At 34.6% G+C, this 24587-nt stretch overlaps 1 protein-coding gene across 2 annotated transcripts in view; it reads right to left on the bottom strand.

Moving 5' to 3' along the window:
• The window catches only part of CADM2 (cell adhesion molecule 2), a 1096781-nt gene that overhangs the window by 121132 nt on the left and 951062 nt on the right, over nt 1-24587 (bottom strand). For both annotated transcript variants that reach the window (XM_049785499.1, XM_049785500.1), the window contains exon 7: nt 1896-1986. In XM_049785499.1, the coding sequence (XP_049641456.1) occupies nt 1896-1986 (91 nt within the window). The remainder of the gene's footprint in view (nt 1-1895; nt 1987-24587) is intronic.

Genomic DNA, 24587 nt, shown 5'->3' with positions numbered 1-24587 from the left:
CAATTTAGACCACCAGTATCAACTTTCCTTTAAAATTTTCCCATACTAACCCCCCCTACTTCTATCCTCACCCACCTGCCATTTGGCAGGCCCATTATAAAATTAGGTAGTTGCAGTTTAGATTCCATATTTTGAGTGCTGTTTAGTCTGGTTTGGATGTATAGTTAAACCACTCTCCCACTTCACTGATATAACTAAAGCCTTGACCCACCTCACTCTACGCCCCTGTCCCCCATAACTTTATTTATTTCTCTTTTTTTATACCAAAGGGTGATCTAAGCATCCCCTTTTACTTTTTACTTTAGAGTGAGAATTCCTGGTTGTGTGCAGGGATTAGTCTTGCTTTCTAGACTAGATAATTCCCGGAAGAGCTCAGGAGACCATGTGATATTGGAGATCAAATTTGGGCCTCCTGAAATCAAAGCATGTGCTCCAACCTGTGTTCTCTTCAACCTTCCTCATCAAATATTTTCTGCTGCAATCAGAAAAACAAAACCTCCTGTAACTTTTTGTTACAGAACTACTATGCTTTCCTTTGCACCTGCTTGCAAATGAAAGCTTAAAAGCATCTTCTGGATTTAAGAAAGGAAACATATTGTGCTAAGTATTGTATTTTAGATGTGGCAGTCCCTCTAAAGAGAAGTCACAGCATTATATTTTTTTAGCTTTGATTTGATCAAAACAAGATATTATGAATATGTTTGTACACATATGGATCCCAGAGCCTGACTATACAATACTCTTATACAGGGTACTGACATTGACACCCTCCTTCTACTAGTTTTCTTTCTCTTTATTATTTTCCTGAAAATTCAATATATGTACATGTTTCTTGCCATTTTCTGTATAGGTGATACAAATCCCTTATATGTACATCAAATGTGCACAGTTCATAAATATACATGTGTTTATTATGTGTAGCTTGTTAAGTTTCTCTAACTGCCTGACAGAAAATCAGACTTCAACTTTCTCTCTTTGAAGCTTCTTTTACAGCCTGTGATGGCACACGTACTTTGGAACTTTAAGTGCTGTCTTGAAAATAACTTCCTTCTTTTATATTATGCTGCATCTCTGAATTTTAGATGACATTAAGAATTAGCTGTTTATAAACATGAATGTCAAAAATAACAATATCTGATTTGTTGATCTCCAATAGTATAAAAATGAAACCGCTTTACAACTATAAACAAACTGTGACCTTTTCAATCATATTTTCTCCAAACATATTCCATTTCAAATTCATTCTGGAAGAGCCACATAATAAATTTAAATTGGTATCTACTATTATGAATGTGATTACTCATAATTTTAAAAACAGATTTTGAGAATATGATTATCTATTTTTTTTATAAGATTTTGCATCACTACTGGCAGCACTCAGGACTTACTCCTAGCACTGTGCTCAGTGAACACTCCTGATAAATTCATGGTACCATATGTTATACTGGGGATCAAACTGGGTTGGCCATGTGCAATTTAAATGTCTTATCAATTGTACTCTTTTAGCAGAACTTTAATAATTTCTAAAGTTTTCATGAAAGAACATGGGAGAACTAAATTTAATAATGCATAAGTCTATTAGTCTTCTGATTAAAACAGCAACTGATTAAGTTCTTTCACAGTGACTTATTGTAAAAAATGAAACACATACACATATACACACAAACAGTTGAAAATTTTACCAGCAAATAAATAGATGACCATGTAAAACATGAATCTTTAATAAAATTTAATAAAGATATAATTTGGGAACTGGGTGTCATTCTATTTTTAAATTATTTTGCATATTAAGAAAAGCGGAACTTGAGTTTTTTAGTTAAATCCTACTTTAAAAATGCAGAATAGGTTAAAAAGTAAAAAAAAATAAAAACTTCTTCACTCATGAAATGACTTACAGTGGTTTTCCTTTGGATTCACAGGTCAAAATTAAAGGCTGTCCTTCTTGTGGAAAAGGAGTGGATGGTATAATCTTGACTGATGGTGTATCTAAAAAAATTAATAAAATAGAATATTAAGAAAGGTTAGTAAAAAAAACCTTATTGTTTCCTGATTTATAATCAAGCTAATTCTTACAATTGAATATATTTCTGAAGATACCTTAGACATGGTAAAACAGAGCATATAATTTTAAGGATCGACCATTCACTCCATGAAAAGTTAACAAAAGTATCTGAATATCTTATGAGCACTACTGTTGCATTATTTCTGAAGTCTGAGTTTAAAAGTGAAATTGCAAAAACAGTTTCAGATGAATATCAAGCATTTCATACAATTGTTTCTTCAACTATTTATAGATGTCTATGAATACTATTATTACAGACTGAATGCATTTATGTGCATTTGAATAACAACACATTCATTACAGCAGGAATACCAGGGACTCAGAATAAAGAACCCACACAAAAAATACCCTTAAGATAGATACTGTGTCTCAAGCATTAAACAGAATTTCTTTGAAAATGCAGTAATGTAGCAGATCACACAAGATTTTTTTTCTGTAAGTACAGTGAGCATTCATTTTAAGTTCTTTTTAGAATATTCTACACATTAAAAACTTGTGAATTGTATTATGTATGCTACAATCTGTTATAAAAATATTTAACTTTTATAATAACATCATTCTTAGTAAAATAAAATTAAGTTATTTATACTTATAACCTCTATGCACTCAATTAATAGAATGATACACTTCTATGAACTTAATTAATAGAATAATATACACATATTTCATAGGCCAATGGAAAAGAGTTAATAGGAAAACATGAAAATACTCTCATTTTAAAAAGATTCTCTAACATTGACACTTTTCAAGTCCTGGCATTGTGCAACCTATAAGTCAGAGGGAGAGAAATAGACATAGAAAAGTCTCACTCATTTATGGTTTTAAGGAAAATAAAATACATTGTAATATGCTGCAGGCATCTTGAGTCTCAGCATCTCTAGTGGGAACAAAAATTCCTTCACGAAGGAAAACAAGTAACACGAGCGATCGAATATGAAATATGAAATAATGATACCACACACAGTGTATGTGGAGTCAACACACTTCTGGCAGGAGTGCGACAAGTTTAATTTTTTGAGCAGGGAAATTTATAGGGGTAAAATAAGCCAGAGGTAAAGTATAATTATAATCACAAAGCATAGTACAATAGTAACAATACCTAAGCTATGGGTGTGACTGTATAAATACAAAGGAGAAGGTTACAACTCAAGGTAACTTTGCAAGCTCACTTTAAATTGCATAATTAGGATTAGGAAGCAGTAGAAAATATCTAGGAACTTGATCTTTGTGGGCTGGACTCTATTGTTTTAGAGGTTAAGTAAAGGGAGGAGCTAAATCCCCAAAAATGAGTTTCCCAATTTCTAAAGGAGGGTCAATTTTCAATAGCCAGGATCTGCATTCTGGTTACGCCCTTGATCACCAGAAAATGCAGCTGCAAGGACATATTTGAAAAGAGAGAAAAAGTATTGTCTTTGCTTTTAAGGCTGGCTATTATCCAGAAAAATGGTTCTCAAAATAAACTTTGGTGCTGAAATTTCTGAGCCAAATTATTTAATAGAGGCCATTATTTTACCTGATATATACAAAGGAGAGATAGTCAAATACTGGCTGAAAATGTAATGCCAGGCATCTCTTTAGAAATTCCTCAACCATCTACGCAGAGGAAAAAGGCATCCACAGCGGGCCTTTTGAGGAACCCCATGGGGGTTAAATTAGTTCTACACACCAGGAAAATCTGAGGATACATCTGGTGGGCTGAGCCCCCTAAAAGCTTAGATATGCCCTGGCAGTAATAATACCCAGATGCAATAAAAGTGGGGGATGAAAGGACCCTCCTATGTTATGAATCTTACCACAAAGAGTGGTAAGTACAGTTAGACAAATAACTACACTAAAAACTTTTATAACAGTGGTAATGAGTGAGAGAAGTACAATGCCTGCCTTGAATACAGGAAAGGAATGGGGGAGGAGGAAGATGAGAGAAATTGGTGGTGGAAATGTTGCACAGGTGAAGAAGGCTGTTCTTGTTATGACTGTCGCCCAACTAAAAACATGATTGTAATTTTGAAATTATTATTATTTAAAAAAAGAAAAGAATTTTGCCATAAAAAAGAAAAAGAATGGCATGGTCTTTTCTCATCTCCACACTTGTAACTCTAAGATAGATTCTGGACTCTTCCAATTTATAACAAGTTATTAGATTATACCTTGTTTTACCCAAGACAAAGAACTTCACTGGTTCCTTTGTATCTGTTTGTTTACAACTTGGTTTTACCCCAAAAAAGATATTGTCATACACGTAAATCTGGGAAGGACTAAGCTCAGGATAGCCTTATTCTAACCTTACTGCTCTACCTGAGGGTGTTCTTTGTACTCAATAAAAATGACAGTTCTGGCAGGCAGCTTGATCTCCATATGAGACAGAAAATTGCCAGACTATACATATTATACCTCAGCCTGGTTTGTATTATTTAATGCCAGACCTTGATTCATACTTGTTCATCTGGGATTGGAAATACAATGTGTGTGAGATTTTACAAGTCATCTACACGTATATAAGTGATAAAAGGACTAAATTTGAAAAATTTAGTCACTCATATGGTAAACAATATAGTACTAATCAACAGTGTATTTTCTGGTTATTTCCTTTTAGTACAATACTTGTAAAAATATGTATGTATATACATATATACTTGCAAACATATATATGCTCAATCCTTTAAACAAAAAATATTTAAGATAACCAACAGAAGTATTCAGTTACATGTAGGATTTCTAAACACCACATGGTAGGTATTGCTTCATAAAATAACCTAGGAAGTATAATTAATTTGAAGACACACAATACATATTTATCATATATGTTTAACTAGTGAAACTTATAGTTTTAAAAATTTGAATGTAGAACGTTAATATTTCTAATATTGCCACATTTAGTTGAGAGAAAAAATTATGAAAGTGTGATGATAGAATAATTGTTCAAATTTCAGTATTTGTACTTCATATTTGTATATGTTTATTTATAATAAATATTTATAAAATTTAAATACAAGCATTTATAGTATATTATTAGTATTTATTTATTATATTTTATTATTTATGAATAAATATTTTATTTGTTGTTTATATTAAATATATAGTTATATTGTATTTTATATGTTATACATAACAAATATTTTATATATTGTATATTTGTATTTATATTTCAATTTAACTGTGAAATAGGATGTTCAGATTTTAAGCCCTACATTATTGAGCAAGTTTTAGTGGAAATAATTTTATTGAGTTTGTTTTATAGACACATTCAATAGTGTTCGGGCCTAAAATCTACCTCTGCATTCAGAGAGGGTTCAACTTTGAGAGTGATTCAGGCAATAATATGTAGTTCTATGGAGCAAATTAAAGTAAACTGCATACAAGCTAAATGTCTTCACCACTGCATATCTCTCAGTCCTTGAGTATTTTTTTTTTCGCTTATCTATATCACCCAGTGGTATTTAGGAGATCTATGGACACCTGTTGGCAAATGCTTGAGCAGTATGCTTAGTGGTTCAGTGCAAGGGATGGATGATACATTGCTGTGTGAGCTACACAATGACAGAGATTACTCAAGCCACCTTAACAATACATAGGATTTTGTAGAGCTGCATCCGGACATGTATTGTACTACACTCAGCATTATTTGCCTTACACTTAGCACTATTTTGTGTGCATGTGTGTGAGTGTGATGTTGTTGTTACTTACTATGATGAATTGGTTTTAACAATCAGCATTGATCTGTGGTTAATTCCAGCTCTGTGTTCAAAGTCACCTCTGGTAACACATTTAATTTTTATAGATTGCAAACTGGTTTTTCCTAAAATGGATAAGCCTCTTCTAGTCATTTGAAGATCTGTCTATTGTGTATATATTGAGTCAAATTTTTACTAGTATAATAAAATCATTCAGTTAAGTGACCTGCAGGTGAGAAATAGGATTCTTTTTACTATCCTTGGAATAAAATAGAAACATCTAATTACTTTGGATCTTGAGTTAGCTGGCATTTCAAACAGGCCAGGATTATAACATTGACTCTATTTGTTTCTCAGGTATTTGAGCTAGGATTGAGATATTATTATCTCATGAGCTCAATACACAAATATTAAAGTTTTTGAATTTTTATAATTGTGTTGAATAATTATTATAATAAATAAATGCACATTAACTGATTATCATAAGAATCATGAAAGGTGTAAAATCATAATAAAAACTCATTTCAAATATACAGGACTTTTATAAATAATAATCTTAGTAACCTCATTATGAAATATTTTATTGATACAATAAGCCCAAAACAATTGGGAGATGAGATAGGCAAGTTCTCAGTAAACTTACTTGATGAGCAAAAGAGAAAAATACATCTGGAACATTTACCAATTCTTTAGAATTTGAATTGAGTTTCCTTTGGAGAGATATTGTGAAGATACCCCTCCCAATACCCTATCTTAATATTAGCTATGGACAGAACTAGGAGGAGTCTGCACTTTAGATAAAGAATAAAGGGTGCTGGGTAGGGAAAGGGAGGATGTATGAAGAAAGCAGCAAGGAAACAAGGGGAGCAGCTGAAAGGGAGCCAGAGTGATTCAGAAAGAAAGAGGCAGAAATCAATGGAAAGCAGCAGAGAACAAGCTGTTTGGAAAAGGCTTTTAGCATAAAAGGCATGTAAGGAAAGGCAGTGATAGTTAGGGCCTTGAAAAAAAGCAACCTGACTCCAAAAAACCTTTAACTGACTGCCTGTGAAATTTTTCGCTGCTACTACCCTTCTCCATATCTGCCAAAGGAAGGGGTAAAACCACTGTGCCAAGAAAGGCCTCACCTAATCACTAGGACTCTAGACTTTATACTTTATATTAAAACAACAACTGGCACCTGAATAAAGTCACAAGAGCTGAGAACCCAAGAAGGTCCCACCAATGGTGAATGCCTACTGTGCCTATCTTTGGTGGGCATTCTTGGCTTTGTTGAACTGGACTGTGAATGGAGAGCTCAGAATATTGGCCCAAGTGGCACCTGTTCAGACATGATAGAAACCCTCAGGTGGGAGAGCAGACAGTGAAGAGGGAAAAGTATGTATGAAACATTTACCAATTCTCTTAGAATTTGAATGGAGATTCCTCTTGAGAGAGAAATTTCTCTTAAACATAGGTTTTATTCAATATATAGTAAAGGTGAGTGTCAATGATATATGTACAACTAAAAGTGTCTGCTTCATGTAGGTAAAACACTCCAGGACATTGAAACTAAATGCATCTTCAAGAAAGAAACAGCACTCTCTAAACAATTTGAAGCTGAGATACACAAATGGCACTACATTAAGCTGAGTATATTACATCTGCTCCTCAAGAAAATAATGTCTAGGATACAAAAGCCACCCATAGAATGGGAGAAGCTATTCATCCACTACCCATCTGATAAGGGGCTAATATCTAAGATATACAAGTTACTGACAGAACTTAACAAGAAAGAAACATCTAACCCCATTAAAATGGGGAAAAGAAATGAACAATTTCTCAAAGAAGAAATACAAATGGCCAAGAGGCACATGAAAAAATGCTCCACATCACTAATCATCAGGGAGATGCAAATCAAAACAACAACGAGGTACCATCTCATACCACAGAGTGTGCCATATATCTCTCTTAAAATGTTACTCTTCCAAAAATGTCTAGTCCTTTATGCTGCTACATATTTCAAATACTATTTACTTTTGTACTAATAATAAATCATAAAGTATAGTTGTAACTAGCAAATAATTTTTATATCCAAACATTCCTCACTGTATAGCTCTACAGTTCCTTTTACTTTTCTTTACCAAGTTTGCAAATTAATATGACTACTTATTGCTTGTGTTAATTTTGTAATCTAAACCTTATTACCTAGAACTAAACAAAATTCTGTTCTCAAAATATAAATTCTAACTAAAATTTTGTACTATTTAGGGCTAGAGTGATAGTACAGCAGTAGTGCAATTGCTTGCATGCGACAGACTTGGGACTGACCCGGATTCCACACCCACCATCCCATATGGTCTTCCAAAGCTTGCCAGGAGTGATTTCTGGGTGCAGAGACAGGAGTAACCCCTGAGCACTGGGTGTGGCCCAAAAACACTTTAGAAATTTTTGTACTGTTCATCTTGGCTTTTTTTGAGTAAAGGAAAAAAAAAAACAGCTTAGTCTTTAAGCTGAGTTGATGTACATATGTGCACGCACCTTAACTTTGCCTTCTTGGGGGAGGTCGCACCCGGCGATGCTCAGGGGTTACTCCAGGCAGTCACGGGGGACCATATAGGACACCGGGATTTGAACCAACCACCTTTGGTCCTAGATCGGCTGCTTGCAAGGCAAACACCGCTGTGCTATCTCTCCTGGCCCATCTTTGTTTGCCTTCTAACACTGAATTTCATTCTTTGAATTGCAATCAACCACACTTTTTTTTTTTTTTGTTTTGTTTTTTGGGTCACACCTGGCAGTGCTCAGGGGTTATTCCTGGCTCCAGGCTCAGAAATTGCTCCTGGCAGGCACAGGGGACCATATGGGGCGCCGGGATTCGAACCGATGACCTCCTGCATGAAAGGCAAACGCCTTACCTCCATGCTATCTCTCTGGCCCCTCAACCACACTTTCTTAACAAACATTTAAACTGTTTCACCTGTTCTCATAAAAATTATGCAAAATATTCAGCTTGTGACATCCTGTGCTTATTTACTCTTTTAAATCTGAAATGTCATTTGGCAAGGGCAATCACTTACCTGTTCTCTTTTTACCCCTTGAGGTAATTTTTTTTTTAACTTTGTGTCTCATAGCTGTTAAAATGGCCTATTTCTCTCTTTAAGCTCAGAGATCACTATTGCTGTGGCTCAGGGAACTATGTGTGGTTTGGGGGATGGAACTTAGTCCTAATGATTGTATTCGAGGCAAGTACCCTAACTTCTGTACTTATCTCTTTTCATAATTTTTCATAATTTTTAAAAATGTTTTAAAATTTTTTTAAAGTCACTGTTGTATAGTGTCTTAATAGAGCTTTATAAAAGTTGTGCTATCAAATGAAAAAAAACAGTAGTGTTTAATGATTTTTATCAACTATTTAAATTCTAAAATATTAAAACTTACTAAAAAATTGAAGGGTGACTACTGATTATAAAATAAATCCTATATATGCATGTCACAAACTTTAGAATAACTTTTACTTTTAGGTCATAGTTAATTAAATTTTGTCCATTGTCCACATTCTTTCTCATAAAAATTGTCTGTAGTTGACAAATTTTCTTTTTTTTTCTTTCTTTTCTTTTGGTTTTTGGGCCACACCCGGCGGTGCTCAGGGGTTATTCCTGGCTGTCTGCTCAGAAATAGCTCCTGCCAGGCACGGGGGACCATATGGGACACCGGGATTCGAACCAACCACCTTAGGTTCTGGATCGGCTGCTTGCAAGGCAAACGCCGGCCGCTGTGCTATCTCTCCGGGCCCTGTAGTTGACAAATTTTCATGATGATTATAAACAAATAATTTTTTAGTGCAAATACCACATAAGTAAACTATCTGTTAGCCCTTATCTGATATTGGCAGAGGAAATAATCATCAGGAGACTTATTTAACTATTTAGTCAAAATCATAATTTTTCTTCCAGGAAATATCAGTATTGTTCCTTAAACATGACATATCACCATATTTGTATAAATATATAGCATATCAAATAATATATTAAAACAATTATTATTCCAATATGGAATGCTTTCAAGAATTTTGTTTTGTTTTTGGGGTCATACCCAGCAGCGCTTAGGGGTTACTCCTGGCTTTATGATCAGAAATGGTTCCTGGTAGGCTCAGGTGACCATATGTGATGTCGGGATTCCAACCACCGTCCTTTTGCAAGCATGGCAAATGCCTTACCTCCATGCTATCTCACAGGCCCCTTCAAGAACTTTTTAGTTTTTTTGTTTGTTTGTTTGTTTTGTTTTTGAGCACCTGATGTCATGTGTTCAGGTGTAACTTCCAGCTCTACACTCAAAATTCACTCCTGGTGAGCATGGATATCATATGAGATGCTGGGGATCAAACACTGGCAGCTCCATGCAAAGAAAATCTGCTACCCACAGTGCTATTACTGCAGACCATCAATAACTTTTTAATAGTAAGTACGAATCTGTCTTAACATTTTTTAAATATTGATAAATATCCTTGACATTATTGCCTACTTTATTTTTCAGAACTATGTAATATATGGAGTATATTGTACTAATATACTATACATAGTATAATATATAAAGGGATTATATTGACTAATTGGGTAAACATATGTTTATGAAATAGCAATAACTTTCTATAAGTGCGTTTAAATCGGTATAAAATTCACATATTTAGTAATTTCAACAAGCTAATGACAAAAATTGCAGTTTTTTCAAAGCTAAAATTTAAGTATATGATTTCATTGCATAATATTTGAAATCCTCAGTTAAAGAAATATTTTTTAATAATTTTACAAAACATAAAAGGGATTGAAAATAGAATTTTTCAAACAATACCTGATGTACCATGATAATAGGATAATGATTTAATGAAATAATCTCAAATTATTTTATTATGCCTTTAAAAATTTAGATATGAGTAACATAGATATAAGTAAAATACAACAGGATCCAAACCTTTCATTATATATCTTAACTACATTGTGCATTAAGAATCATAAAAAAAGATTTTTCCTTATTTTAGTTTTGATGGTTAGATTCTATTCACTGTTGTTGAGATCTCATATATTTAAGAAATGATAAGGGATTTTTAAACAAAGGTTTATTTAAGTAATAATCCCATGCATGTTTAGGAATAATCATCTATTTTCCAGTCTATTATAATATGAGTACATTTCATATTGCTTTTTTTTTCTCAAAATCACACTTTTCTCTTGGTAGATGCATATGATGTACTATTTTAAAAATTATTGCTATTATGTAATGCATCAAAACTAATGATAGAAAAATTGGGGCTAGTAAAATGTCCTATTACTGCTGTTAATTTATAAATAATATGTCATAAATGTTAAGCATAGGGTCAATAAAGATAGTAAATAAAATAAGGCACTTGCTTTGTATGCAGCTGACCATAATTTGATTACCAGACCCACAGATGGATCTCTGAGCAATGCCAGAAGCCATTCCTGAGTGCAGTGCCAGTAATATTGCATAGTAACTGTCAAATGTAACAATAACACTACTCTCCTTAAAAAATGGTAAACATAGATTGTATTTTCAAGCTAACAATTTCACCTATCTTATGCTTTTTCAAATACATCAGTTATTACATACCACATCCAATAAACCATACTATATTTAATAAATACATATGTAATAGCATTATCTATTACATAACATATTATAACAAATATAGTGATATATATGTAACTGATAATTTAAATAAAACAGCATACAGTTAGGTTTGATTTTTTCAAAACTTGAATAGCTAATAAAAAGCACTATATTTGGTACATTTAAAAATACTTGATGTTCCATTAATCATAGTTTATTTAAGAAAAATGATTTTAATCTATTTGGATATGTCTTCCTGATAAATGTCTGGTAGGGTAAAATAATCTTTAAATGTTTGATAAATAATCATTTGCAATTATGTATTAGTTAGTTATTTGCAATTAAAATAGCATAAACTCAAAGCTCCAAGGAAACAAATACTTCTTCAGAATTACTTACAAACTAAACCAATTTTTTTAAGAAAGGTATTTTTCCCCAAGGCCTTTATAGGAAAAATAGTCTGTAGAACACATAGTTTAAGATATTAAAATAAAAAACACAATTAACCTATGTATATATTTTACTTACATGATCAATTATAAACTTAAGACCATAATTACTATTATAAAGTAGATTAAGGGACAAAATATTTCTATTAATAATTTTAAAATCTTTATGTGACTGAAAGAAAACTCGCCTGTCAACTAATCTGATTCGGGATTTTAATCAAAGTAAAGATATCAATCTACAAAATGGATTTTCTATATTCTTAGCAAGTATTTCAGAAAAGCGAAATATGGGCAATGAAACTACCTAATGGGAAATTTGAAAGAAAAGTTTTTATATATTTGGTACTAGAGTGTTAGTGTTTCAATTATGATGACATATCACTAGAGTGAATTAAAAACAAGGTTTAAATTAAATGCTTTACCAATAAAAATATTCTTAACTCCTCAGTCAACAATGATCTAAGAGGAATTTAAGGTTATACAAAATAAAATTTCTTATGAAAAACAACTAAATTGCTTAATAAAAGGCTCAATTATAAACTAGTATCTAATATTATCGTTTTTGGTGGGGTTGGGCTACATGGTGGCACTCAGAGTTTATTCCTGGTTCTGCTCTAAGAAATCACTCCTGAGAGTCTCATGGAATTATGTATACTTGAGTTTAAAAAAAAATCCTTAATGGCTTTATTTTTCTATAAAAAAAATACCCATCCTCTTCATTACTACCAAATGATTCATTCCACAAATATATAGTCCTAAAATCTATAAGGCAAAGTATTATTCTATTCTACCCATTGTCTTACTAGAACCAAAATATTAAAGTCTTTTAAATAATAATGTATTCACTGTAAACATGTAACAAAGATGTCAGATTTCATAAATGACACTACTATTTTTTTTTTGATAGAAAAGCAAATACTTCAAAACAGAGCTTATTTCTGTTGGTTAAGTGGTTCAGTTTTGTTTTTAGAAAACTCAATCTCAATCTTTGTTGAAGAAGCATGATTTTTTTCTTTTTTTTCTCTTTATTTGAATATCTTGATTACATAAATGATTGTGATAAGGTTTCAGTCATATAAAGAACACCCCTCTTCACCAGTGCAACATTCCCGCCACCAAAGTCCCAAATCTCCCTCCATCCCACCCCACCCCCACCTGTACTCCAGACAGGCTTTCCAGTTCCCTCATTCATTCACTTGATTATGCGAGTTCTCAGTGTAGTTATTTCTATAACTGTGCTCACCACTCTTTGTGGTGAGCTTCATGGAGTGAGCTGGTGTTCCAGCTCTCCTCTAATTGTCTCTGAGGATTGTTACAAAAATGACTTTTATTTTTCTTAAAACCCATAGATGAGTGAGACTATTCTGCGTCTCTCTCTCTCTCCCTCTGACTTATTTCACTGAGCATGATAGATTCCATGTACATCCATGTATAGGAAAATTTCATGACTTCATCTCTCCTGATGGCTGCATAATATTCCATTGTGTATATGTACCACAGTTTCTTTAGCCATTCGTCTGTTGAAGGGCATCTTGGTTGTTTTCAGAGCCTGGCTATTGTGAATAGTGCTGCAATAAATATAGGTGTGAGGAAGGGGTTTTTGTATTGTATTCTTGTGTTCCTAGGGTATATCCCTAGGAGTGGAATAGCTGGGTTGAATGGGAGCTCAATTTCCAGATTTTGAAGAAACCTCCATATCGCTTTCCATAGAGGCTGTACTAGACGGCATTCCCACCAGCAGTGGATAAGAGTTCCTTTCTCTCCACATCCCCGCCAGCACTGATTGTTCTCATTCTTTGTGATGTGCGCCAATCTCTGTGGTGTGAGGTGGTATCTCATCGTTGTTTTGATTTGCATCTCTCTGATGATTAGTGACGAGGAGCATTTTTTCATGTGTCTTTTGGCCATTTGTATTTTTTTTTTTATCAAAGTGTCTGTTCATTTCTTCTCCCCATTTTTTGATGGGATTAGATGTTTTTTTTTTTTTGTAAAGTTCTGTCAGTGCCCTGTATATTTTGGAGATTAGCCCCTTATCTGAAGGATGTTGGGTGAATAGTTTCTCCCACTCAGTGGGTGACTCGTATCCTGGGCACTATTTCTTTTGAGGTGCAGAAGCTTCTCAGTTTAATGTATTCCCATCTGTTAATCTCTGCTTCCACTTGTTTGGAAAGTGCAATTTCCTCCTTGAAGATACCTTTAGTCTCAATGTCATGGAGTGTTTTACCGATGTGTTGTTCTATATACCTTATGGTATCTGGTCTGATATCAAGGTCTTTAATCCATTTGGATTTTACCATCGTACATGATGTTAACTGGGGGTCTATGTTCGCTTTTTTGCAAGTCGCTAACCAGTTCTGCCAGCACCACTTGTTGAAGAGATTTTCTCTGCTCCACTTAGGATTTCTTGCTCCTTTGTCAAAAATTAGGTAATTGTATGCCTGGGGAATGTTCTCTGAGAACTCAAGCCTATTCCACTGATCTGACAGTCTGTCTTTATTCCAGTACCATGCTGTTTTAATAACTATTGCTTTGTAGTACAGTTTAAAGTTGGGGAAAGTAATGCCTCCCATTTTCCTTTTCCCTAGGAGTGCTTTAGCTATTCGAGGATGTTTATTGTTCCAGATGAACTTCATAAGTGTTTGATCCACTTCTTTGAAGAATGTCATGGGTATTTTTAAGGGGATCACATTAAATCTGTATAATGCTTTGGGAAGTATTGCCATTTTAATGATGTTAATCCTGCCAAGCCATGAGCAGGGTAAGTGTTTCCATTTCCTTGTGTCCTCTCTTTTTTCTTGGAGCAGGGCTTTATAGTTTTCTTTGTATAGGTCCTTCACGTCTTTGGTCAAGTTGACTCCAAGATATTTGAGTTTGTGTGGCACTATTGTGAATGGGATTGCCTTCCTGACTTCCATCTATTCCCTATTATTATTGGTGTATAAAAAGGCCATTGATTTCTGTAGGTTGATTTTGTAGCCTGCCACCTTGCTATATAAATCTATTGTTTCTAGAAGCTTTTTGGTAGAGTCTTTAGGGTTTTCTAAGTAGAGTATCATGTCATCTGCAAACAATGAGAGCTTGACTTCTTCCTTTCCTATCTGAATTCCCTTGATATATTTTTCTTGCCTGATCGCTATAGCAAGAACTTCCAGTACTATGTTGAAGAGGAGTGGTGAGAGCGGACAGCCTTGTCTTATACCCGAATTTAGAAGAAAGGCTTTTAGTTTTTCTCCATTGAGGATAATATTTGCCATTGGCTTGTGGTAGATGGCTTCAACTAGATTGAGAAAGGTTCCTTCCATTCTCATCTTGCTGAGAGTTTTGATCAAGAATGGGTGTTGGACCTTATCAAATGCTTTCTCTGCATCTATTGATATGATCATGTGATTTTTTTTTCTTGTTGTTGATGTTGTGTATGATGTTAATAGATTTACGGATGTTAAACCATCCTTGCATTCCTGGGATGAAGCCTGCTTGGTCGTAGTGTATGATCTTCTTGATGATGCATTGGATCCTATTTGCCAGGATTTTGTTGAAGATCTTTGCATTAGCATTCATCAGGGATATTGGTCTGTAATTTTCTTTTTTAGCAGCGTCTCTGTCTGGTTTTGGTATCAAGGTAATGTTGGCTTCATAAAAGCTGTTTGGGAGAGTTCCCTTTTTTTCAATTACATGGAAGAGTCTGGCTAGGATTGGTAGTAGCTCCTCTTGAAAGATTTGAAAAAATTCATTAGGAAAACCATCTGGGCCTAGGCTTTTCTTTTTTGGTAGATGTTTGATTACAGTTTCAATTTCCTCAGTAGTGATGGGGGTGCTTAGATATGCTACATACTCCTTACTTAAATGTGGAAGGTTATAAGTGTCCAAGAATTTTTCCATTTCTTCTAGGTTCTCATGTTTTGTAGCATAAAGTTTCTCAAAGTAGCCTCTGATTATCCTTTGGATCTCTGCAATTTCTGTTGTGATCTCCCCCTTTTCATTTCTAATATGGGTTATCAGATTTCTCTCTCTCTCTTTCTTTGTGAGTTTTGCCAATGGTCTATCAATCTTGTTTATTTTTTCAAAGAACCAGCTTCTGCTTTCGTTGATCTTTCGGATTGCTTTTTGGTTTTCCACTTCATTGAGTTCTGCTTTCAGCTTTATTATTTCCTTCTCTCTCCCTATTTTTGGTTCCTTTTGTTGGTCATTTTCTAATTGTTTAAGCTGCGCCATTAAGTTATTCAGGTATGCTCCTTCTTCCTTCCTGATGTGTGCTTGTAGAGCTATAAATTTTCCTCTCAGGACTGCTTTTGCTGTTTCCCATAGATTCTGGCAGTTTGTGTCTTCATTATCATTTGTTTCCAGGAAAGTTTTGATTTCCTTTTTGATTTCATCTCGGACCCACTGGTTGTTCAGTAGCAGGGTGTTTAATTTCCAATTGTTAAAGTTTTTCTTCTGTGTGGCTTTGTAGTTCACATCTAATTTCAGAGCCTTGTGGTCAGCAAAGGTAGCCTGCAAGATTTCTATCCTCTTGATTTTATGGAGGTATGTTTTATGTGTCAGCATGTAGTCTATTCTGGAGAATGACCCATGTACATTGGAAAAGAATGTGTATCCAGGTTTTTTGGGATGGAGTGTCCTGTATATATCTACTAGTCCTCTTTCTTCCATAACTCTTTTCAGGGCTAGTATGTTTTTGTTGGGTTTCAGTATGGTTGACCTATCAAGTGTTGATAGGGCTGTGTTGAAGTCTCCCACAATGATTGTGTTATTATTGATCTCTTCTTTCAGATTTGTCAGTAATTGTATTAGATAATTTGCTGGTCTCTCATTGGGTGCATATATGTTTAATAGTCTGATTTCTTCCTGTTGCACATATCCCTTGATTAGTACATAGTGTCCATCTTTGTCCCTTACCACTTTTCTGAGTATAAAGTTGGTGTCATCTGATATTAATATGGCCACCCCAGCTTTTTTCAGGGTGTTGTTTGCTTGGATAATTTTCTTCCAACCTTTGATTTTGAGTCTATATTTGTTCTGACTATTCAGATGTGTTTCTTGTAGGCAGCAGAAGGTTGGATTCATCTTTTTGACCCATTTTGCCACTCTGTGTCTTTTAATTGGTGAATTTAGTCCATTGACATTGAGGGAGATGATTGTCATAGGATTTAATATCATCTTTGTAGATAAGTTTGCTGTGTTTGTTGGTCTCTCTTGTCTTAGAGTAGACCTGTCAGTTTTTCCTTTAAGGCTGGTTTATCATCTGTGAAGTTTCTGAGCTGTTGTTTATCCGTGAAGCTGTGTATTCTTCCTCCAAACCTGAATGTGAGTCGGGCTGGGTGCAGTATTCTTGGGAAGGCATTCATTTCATTCAATCTTGTCACAATATCCAACCACTGTCTTCTGGCCTTGAGAGTTTCTTGTGACATGTCTGCTGTAAGTCTTAGGGATGCTCCTTTGAATGTAATTTCCCTTTTTGATCTTGCTGCTTTCAGTATTCTATCCCTATCTCTGGGATTTGTCATTGTAACGAGAATATGTCTTGGGGTGTTTTTCTTTGGGTCTCTTTTAGCTGGTATTCTTCGGGCATGCAGGATTTGATTGCATGTAGTCTTTAACTCTGGGAGTATCTCTTTGATGATGTCTTTGAAAGTTGATTCTTCTTGGAGATCTCCTTCCTGGGTTTCTGGGACTCCAATGATTCTTATGTTGTTTCTGTTGAGTTTATCAAAGACTTCTATTTTCATCTGTTCGCATGCCTTGAGTACATTTTCCATTGCCTGTTCGTTTGTCTTAAGGTTATTTTCCAATTTCTTCTGTTGTGTTGAGCTTTTCTGCATCTCATCTTCCAGTACTCCAATTCTCTCCTCAGCTGCTGATATCCTGTTGGCGAGGCTATCCATTGTGGTTTTCAGTTGAGCAACCGTATTTTTCAGATCTGTTATTTCAGTTTGGAGTTTTCTGATGTCTGTTTTTGTGTTCTCTTCAGATCGATCTATGCTCTTTTTGAGTTCTACAAACATATTCCATATTTCTATTCTAAACTCCTTATCTGAAAGGTTAATCTGGTGGTTGAAATTTATTAGATCAACTGAGCTTTCGTCTTCATTCTCTATGGATGGTGTTTGCCTGCGAGTTTTCCCCATTGTCACGCTTGTAGTGTGGTTTTTCCTGCGTGTTGTGGTGGGGTTCATTGATTAGGAAGAGTTCACGGCTGCAAAGGGAAGCGAAGTGGCTGAGCTCTTCTGCTGCCTCTAGTTGAAAGTCCTCAGAGTGAACAAAGGCAGGGCAGGGCAGAGCGATCCCGCAGCCCCAGAATGCAGGCACTCACCAGCTTCAAAATGCAGTTTTTTTGGGGGTGCGCTCCCTAGGCCCCTGAGGAAACCTTTGGAAGTTCAGAAGCACAGTTTCAGGCAGACAGAGATAGGAGTTTTCCCCGAAGTCCTCAGAGTGAACAAAGGCAGGGCAGGGCAGAGCGATCCCGCAGCCCCAGAATGCAGCCACTCACCAGGTTCAAAATGCAGTTTTTTTGGGGGTGCGCTTCTAGGCCCCTGAGGAAACCTTCGGAAGTTCAGAAGCACAGTTTTAGGCAGACAGAGATAGGAGTTTTCCCCTAAGTCCTCAGAGTGAACAAAGGCAGGGCAGGGCAGAGCGATCCCGCGGCCCCAGAATGCAGGCACTCACCAGATTCAAAATGCAGTTTTTTGGGGGTGCGCTCCCTAGGCCCCTGAGGAAACCTTTGGAAGTTCAGAAGCACAGTTTCAGGCAGACAGAGATAGGAGTTTCTTGAAGTCCTCAGAGTGCAGAAGCATGATTTTTTAAATTTTTCCAGCTATTACTAGAAAAGCATGTGTTATAAAATTATTTATCACAGTTAAATTTAATAATAATAATAATACTGAAATGGTTAGAATAGTTGGTAATACTCATTGTTATAAAATGTTATAAAATGTGATATCACATTATTTATTGATTTCAAAATTAGAACATGTAAATAAGTTTTGGAAGAATAATTAGGTTCAGTTATTCAATCATTAATCACCCTGTTTTTTTGTTTGTTTTTATTTGTTTTATTTTTAGGCCACTCCCAGCAGTTTTCAGAATTACTTTTGTCCCTATATTCAAAAATTACTCCTGGCAGGCTCAAGTACCAAATAAAATTAAAATATCCTTACAGAATAATTTTGTAAAGTGAAATTTGATATTGCTTCTTTTACATATTTTGCAAATGAAAGATTTGTACATTTTATCATGGCAACAATCTCATAATTTATTTACAGAAGTCTTTTTAGCACTTTCATAAAGACTTCCAGATACAATTTTTTTTTTTTTTGGTTTTTGGGCCACACCCTGTGACGCTCAGGGGTTACTCCTGGCTATGCGCTCAGAAATTGCTCCTGGCTTCTTGGGGGACCATATGGGACACCGGGGGATAGAACCGCGGTCCGTCCTAGGCTAGCACAGGCAAGGCAGGCACCTTACCTCCAGCGCCACCGCCCGGCCCCCCAGATACAATTTTTTAACGGAAAGTGAAATCAGAGTGAAGAGGTAGTGTAAGAAGTAATACTCTTCTCTTTCACATAAGCAACTCTACTTTGACAGGGCTGAGTATTACTGAGTGACCCCATGCATGAGCTAGTAATAACTCTGAGTACTACCACATGCCCAAAACAAAAGCAGAAAAAGAAAGTATCACCTGTTCACCTTTTGTGAGATTTTCTTGTAAATTTGCTTTAAAATCATGATTTTTTTTTATTTAAACACCTTGATTACATACATGATTGTGTTTGGGTTTCAGTCATAAAAGGAACACCACCCATCACCAGTGCAACATTCCCACCACCCATGTCCCAAATCTCCCTCCTCCCTACCCGACCCCTGCCTGTACTCTAAACAGGCTCTGCATTTCCCTCATACATTCTCAATATTAGGACAGTTCAAAATGTATTTATTTCTCAAACTAAACTCATCACTCTTTGTGGTGAGCTTCCTGAGGTGAGCTGGAACTTCCAGCTCTTTTCTCTTTTGTGTCTGAAATTTATTATTGCAAGAATGTCTTTCATTTTTCTTAAAACCCATAGATGAGTGAGACCATTCTGCGTTTTTCTCTCTCTCTCTGACTTATTTCACTCAGCATAATAGATTCTGTGTACATTCATGACTTCATCTCTCCTGACAGCTGCATAATATTCCATTGTGTATATGTACCACAGTTTCTTTAGCCATTCGTCTGTTGAAGGGCATCTTGGTTGTTTCCAGAGTCTTGCTATGGTAAATAGTGCTGCAATGAATATAGGTGTAAGGAAGGGATTTTTGTATTATATTTTTGTGTTCTTAGGGTATATTCCTAGGAGTGGTATAGCTGGATCGTATGGGAGCTCGATTTCCAGTTTTTGGAGGAATCTCCATATTGCTTTCCATAAAGGTTGAACTAGACGGCATTCCCACCAGCAATGGATAAGGGTTCCTTTCTCTCCACATCCCCGCCAGCACTGTTTGTTCTCATTCTTTGTGATGTGTGCCATTCTCTGGGGTGTGAGGTGGTATCTCATTGTTGTTTTGATTTGCATCTCCCTGATGATTAGTGATGTGGAGCATTTCTTCATATGTCTTTTGGCCATTTGTTTTTTAATAGAAACACTTGTGTCACTCCTCACACACTAAAGACAATTTGGCAATGTCTGGAAAAATTTTGGTCGTTGCTGTGCGGTAAAGTTTTATAGCGAACACAAAATAGTTAAAGGAAAAGAATTATTTTAAACATTCAATAATGCAAATAATGTTTGGGTCCCAGATATCAATATTTTCTCCTCAAAAATAATTTAATTTACTCTAATCATTGTTTTGTTTTTACCTTGGTAAAACTGATTAGAAACCACTAGAAAAGCATAAAATTATTTAGTGGGGAGAGAGGAGTTTTAAACAGTGTCCAAGGTAGACATGGTCTCTTCCCACTATTTCTCAATGAACCTGGCCAAGATTTCAAAACAGGAACCCTATAGTTTTAGAAATCAACTGTTCCTATCCTCACAGATGAAGCCTCCAGGTGAGGACCTGATATACTCAGGTGACAATGTGATACAAGGATCAAACTTTAATGTTTGCTGTATGCAAAATGTGTGACTTAAAACTAGTACTATAACTCTCTGACTTGGAAAAACACATATCAAACTCTTTTTTTCATACTTATTAGTTCAAAAAGGAAGAAACTGTTTAATATTTTGATTGAAGGAAGCCATTAGAATGTGTTTCTCAAATAAAAGGTTATAAATCAAACTCAATGCATACCTCAACTTGTACTCCTCCTATTAGTAATGAGAGAGTTGCTTTGTCAAAGTTAACCAGAGACACAATTATTACCTGAAGTGAGAATTTTGCTGGGTGTAAGGTTAATGTCCAGTTATCCCACAGTTAATAAAAGGGAAAGGAAATTCCCATTCTCCCTATCCAGCAGGGACAGAGGAAATAGTTCTGATCAAATAGATCCACAATAATTAATCCAAACAGACAAGAGGGTAAAAAGAGGCAAGATCAAACACAAAGCCGTTTAACTAGCTAGCTTCTCCAATCCAAGAGCATGCAAGCCTGCAGTAAAAGGCTCTCTCCTTTCAGCCTAGGCTCATATTTATTCAGATTCAAACAGGGCCCCCCCCCACCCAAAAAAAGAAGGAGGGGAAAATTCAGGCAGAAAGAAAAGATACAAAAGAGAACTATTATGTAGGCCTCTATATATCTCACAATTACCCATTAGTAAAATGTCTAATTTTGTTCGCACTTTTGAAATAAAATTCAAACTTACTTTCTATTTAACTTAAAGCATACATTTTATAATACACAAAATACCAGTGTTTTTGTCTCCAATAGCTTTAAATTTCTTTTAATTCTAGTAATAATATTTTTGTTGCAATCATTTTGTTATTTAATGAATATGCATAGACTTCAACCCAAATACAATCAATCTATCCCCAAGACAGTAATGGACAGGAGACTAAGCTCTATAAAAAATATATAGCACAAATACATAAATAAATTACAAATTTAGAGCGACATTGTACTGTGATGGAATAATTCAGATATGGGGGAAGAAAATCTTTGTTAGAGACAGTTAAGGTTTTTAGAGAAAGAATATTTAAATAAATTTAGAAAATACATGGCACTTGAAATTACAGTTTTTTTTCAAAACTTAAAGAGAATTCAAGGCAATGGAATGTGAAAGCTGTTGGTGCTTATACATATGAACTATATATAAATATATGAAATGATGAATATGGGTTGTATGAGACATCCAGAAATACTATAAATTGTATCTATTATGTTAATCAGTTATTGAGAGCAATTTTTGAGGTTATATTTAAAAAGAACTTTGAATAGCAGGTTTGAGTTTGGACATTATGTAAAAAGCAATAAAAATCAACTTAAGAATGTGAGTAAATGAGCATCAATTCAGAGCCACATTGTAAGAAGCTATTTGGCATTCTTAGAATTGAATATATCAGGGAGAGATTCAGAGAAAATATCTTTATTATGAAGTTGAGCCAAAGGAAGATGTTAAGGAAAAAGTAGCTGTAGCTGTGAAAATACATATAATAAATATACAAGTATATTTGTTTACAATCATAACTTTCTAATATCGTGTGCCCTACAGTGCATTATTTTAAATGCATATTTTCTAATATCTACTTTATTATTCTAACAGTTTAGCTTAAAACTACTTTCCGTCAATTTTTTATTTTAAACTGTAAATGGAAATGGTAAAAAGTCCATTTCAAAATGGTAATTTTGAATTTTATTTTTAAATAATAAAACCTGGTAGTTTATCAAAATAAACCTCACAGTGACAATTTTGACATGATGTTAAAATACAGTTATATATTTTATTTAGATTTTATTGTGTTATACAATCATCAGTGGCTTGGAAAACATAAACAATTCCAAGTAGTTAATAAATTCAAGACTAAAGATATATTAATCAGCAAAATGCACCAGAATTTTACTTGTAAAATTAAGTTAGTAGATACAATATGTTGATTATTTAAAAGATTATTTTTTGGACAAAGTGTTGGTAGAAAACCTCCAAAATATGCTTGGGAATGGGATGAGTTCTTATTCTAGAGCACTTAAGTCAATCTGGCCTGGGGGCTCAATATTAGGGACCAAGGAAACAATGTTGATCAGATTATTATGAGAAGGTGCTAGCACATCATGTTGGTTGCTCAAAGTTTTCTTCAGAGACCCCAGGACGGCACCTGTGATATTCAGGGAGGTGACAGAGATTAAGGAGTATCAGACCCATAATTTTCAAATTGATCACTGAAGTTTGATCACTCAAACCCTGAAAAAAATCCATATTATTTAGAACATTAAAATTATATTTTCAGTAACATTTAGAAAAGTATTATAACACCATCAAATGTATTTGTCCCGTGACAAAATATAAAGTAGTGTTCAATGGAATTGAAAAAATATAACACAGTTGTTCCTGGTTTATAATTCTATGACTGGAAAGTCTAGGCTGTCAATATATTTTAGCATATATATACTTTAATAAGTATGTATAAATTAAGTTAAACATGATTACTAGCTGAATATTATGCCAGTACAACAAAAAAATAAGTTATGTAAACTGATATCCCATTTTTTGTTTGTTAGCCATTTAGTTAACTGCCATGTTTATTTGTTTTTAATTCATTTTTAAAATTTAATAGCATCACCTATCATATCACTATGATAAACGAAAAACACCAAAGCCATCATCTACATTGGTTCAGTCTTCATCACCATCATTGTCATCATCATCTCATAATAGTACAGAAAGAACACAATAGTGCCGAATGTCAAATGGGATGTTTCAAATAGGTCCAGATTATAAAAGAAAATTTTAATTAAAAATGTATATATGGTTATAGCACACTATTTACATAAAATATCTTCTTTAAAAATGAGGATAGTTTTAAAGCAGCATTTTTAACAGATAGAAAAATAAACATTAAGAAGCTTCTGCATTCAACTCAAGTGCACCTGGAAATAATGATGTCCAGGATCAAAAGACAGCCCATGAATTGTCCACTGATCATCCACCAAACATCTCATAAGGGGTTAAAGTCAAAGATATATAAGGCACGGGTAGAACTTTAAAAGAAAAAAAAATCCGGTCACATCAAAAATGGGTAGAAGTGATGAAAAGAATCTTTATGAAAGAGGAAATACAAATGGCCAAAGGCACAAGAGAAAAATGCTCTATATCACTAATCATTAAGGACATGAAAATCAAAGCCACAATGAGGTATATTTCAGACCATAGGGACCAGCACACATCATAAAGAACAAACGTGACCAGTACTGGCATGGATGTGGGTATAAAGGGATGGTCACATTGCTTGTTCCACTGCTGGATCAAAGGACCCAGCCTTTCTAAAAATCAATATGGACACTCTCTAAAAAAAAAAATCTAACAATTGAGCTTCAATTTTACCCAGTATCTCCACTTCTTGGAATATACTCCGAGGACCCAAAAACAAAACTGAGAAAAGACATGTTCTCCTGTGATTTTTGAAGTACAATACACAGTAGTCAAAATTAGTTAAAGATACAAATGTAGATACCTAATAGAGTATGCCATAATTACACACATGGATTATTATTTGGCCATAAGAAAAAAAAAGTCATTTAAATTCTGTTGTATGAATGAATCTGGAAAATATCATGCTGAGTGAAGTTAGTTAAAGGAAAAGAGATGAACATAGGGATGTGTCTCCTACGTGTTATATGAAAAAGCGCAGGAGTGGAATAAGGAAAATCTAAAGCAATGGAAACCAAGTGCAT

This window comes from Suncus etruscus, chromosome 13, assembly GCF_024139225.1.
Source record: "Suncus etruscus isolate mSunEtr1 chromosome 13, mSunEtr1.pri.cur, whole genome shotgun sequence".
Taxonomy (NCBI): domain Eukaryota; kingdom Metazoa; phylum Chordata; class Mammalia; order Eulipotyphla; family Soricidae; genus Suncus; species Suncus etruscus.
Note: the sequence above shows the minus strand (reverse complement) of the source record. Positions and strands in the feature narration are given on the sequence as shown.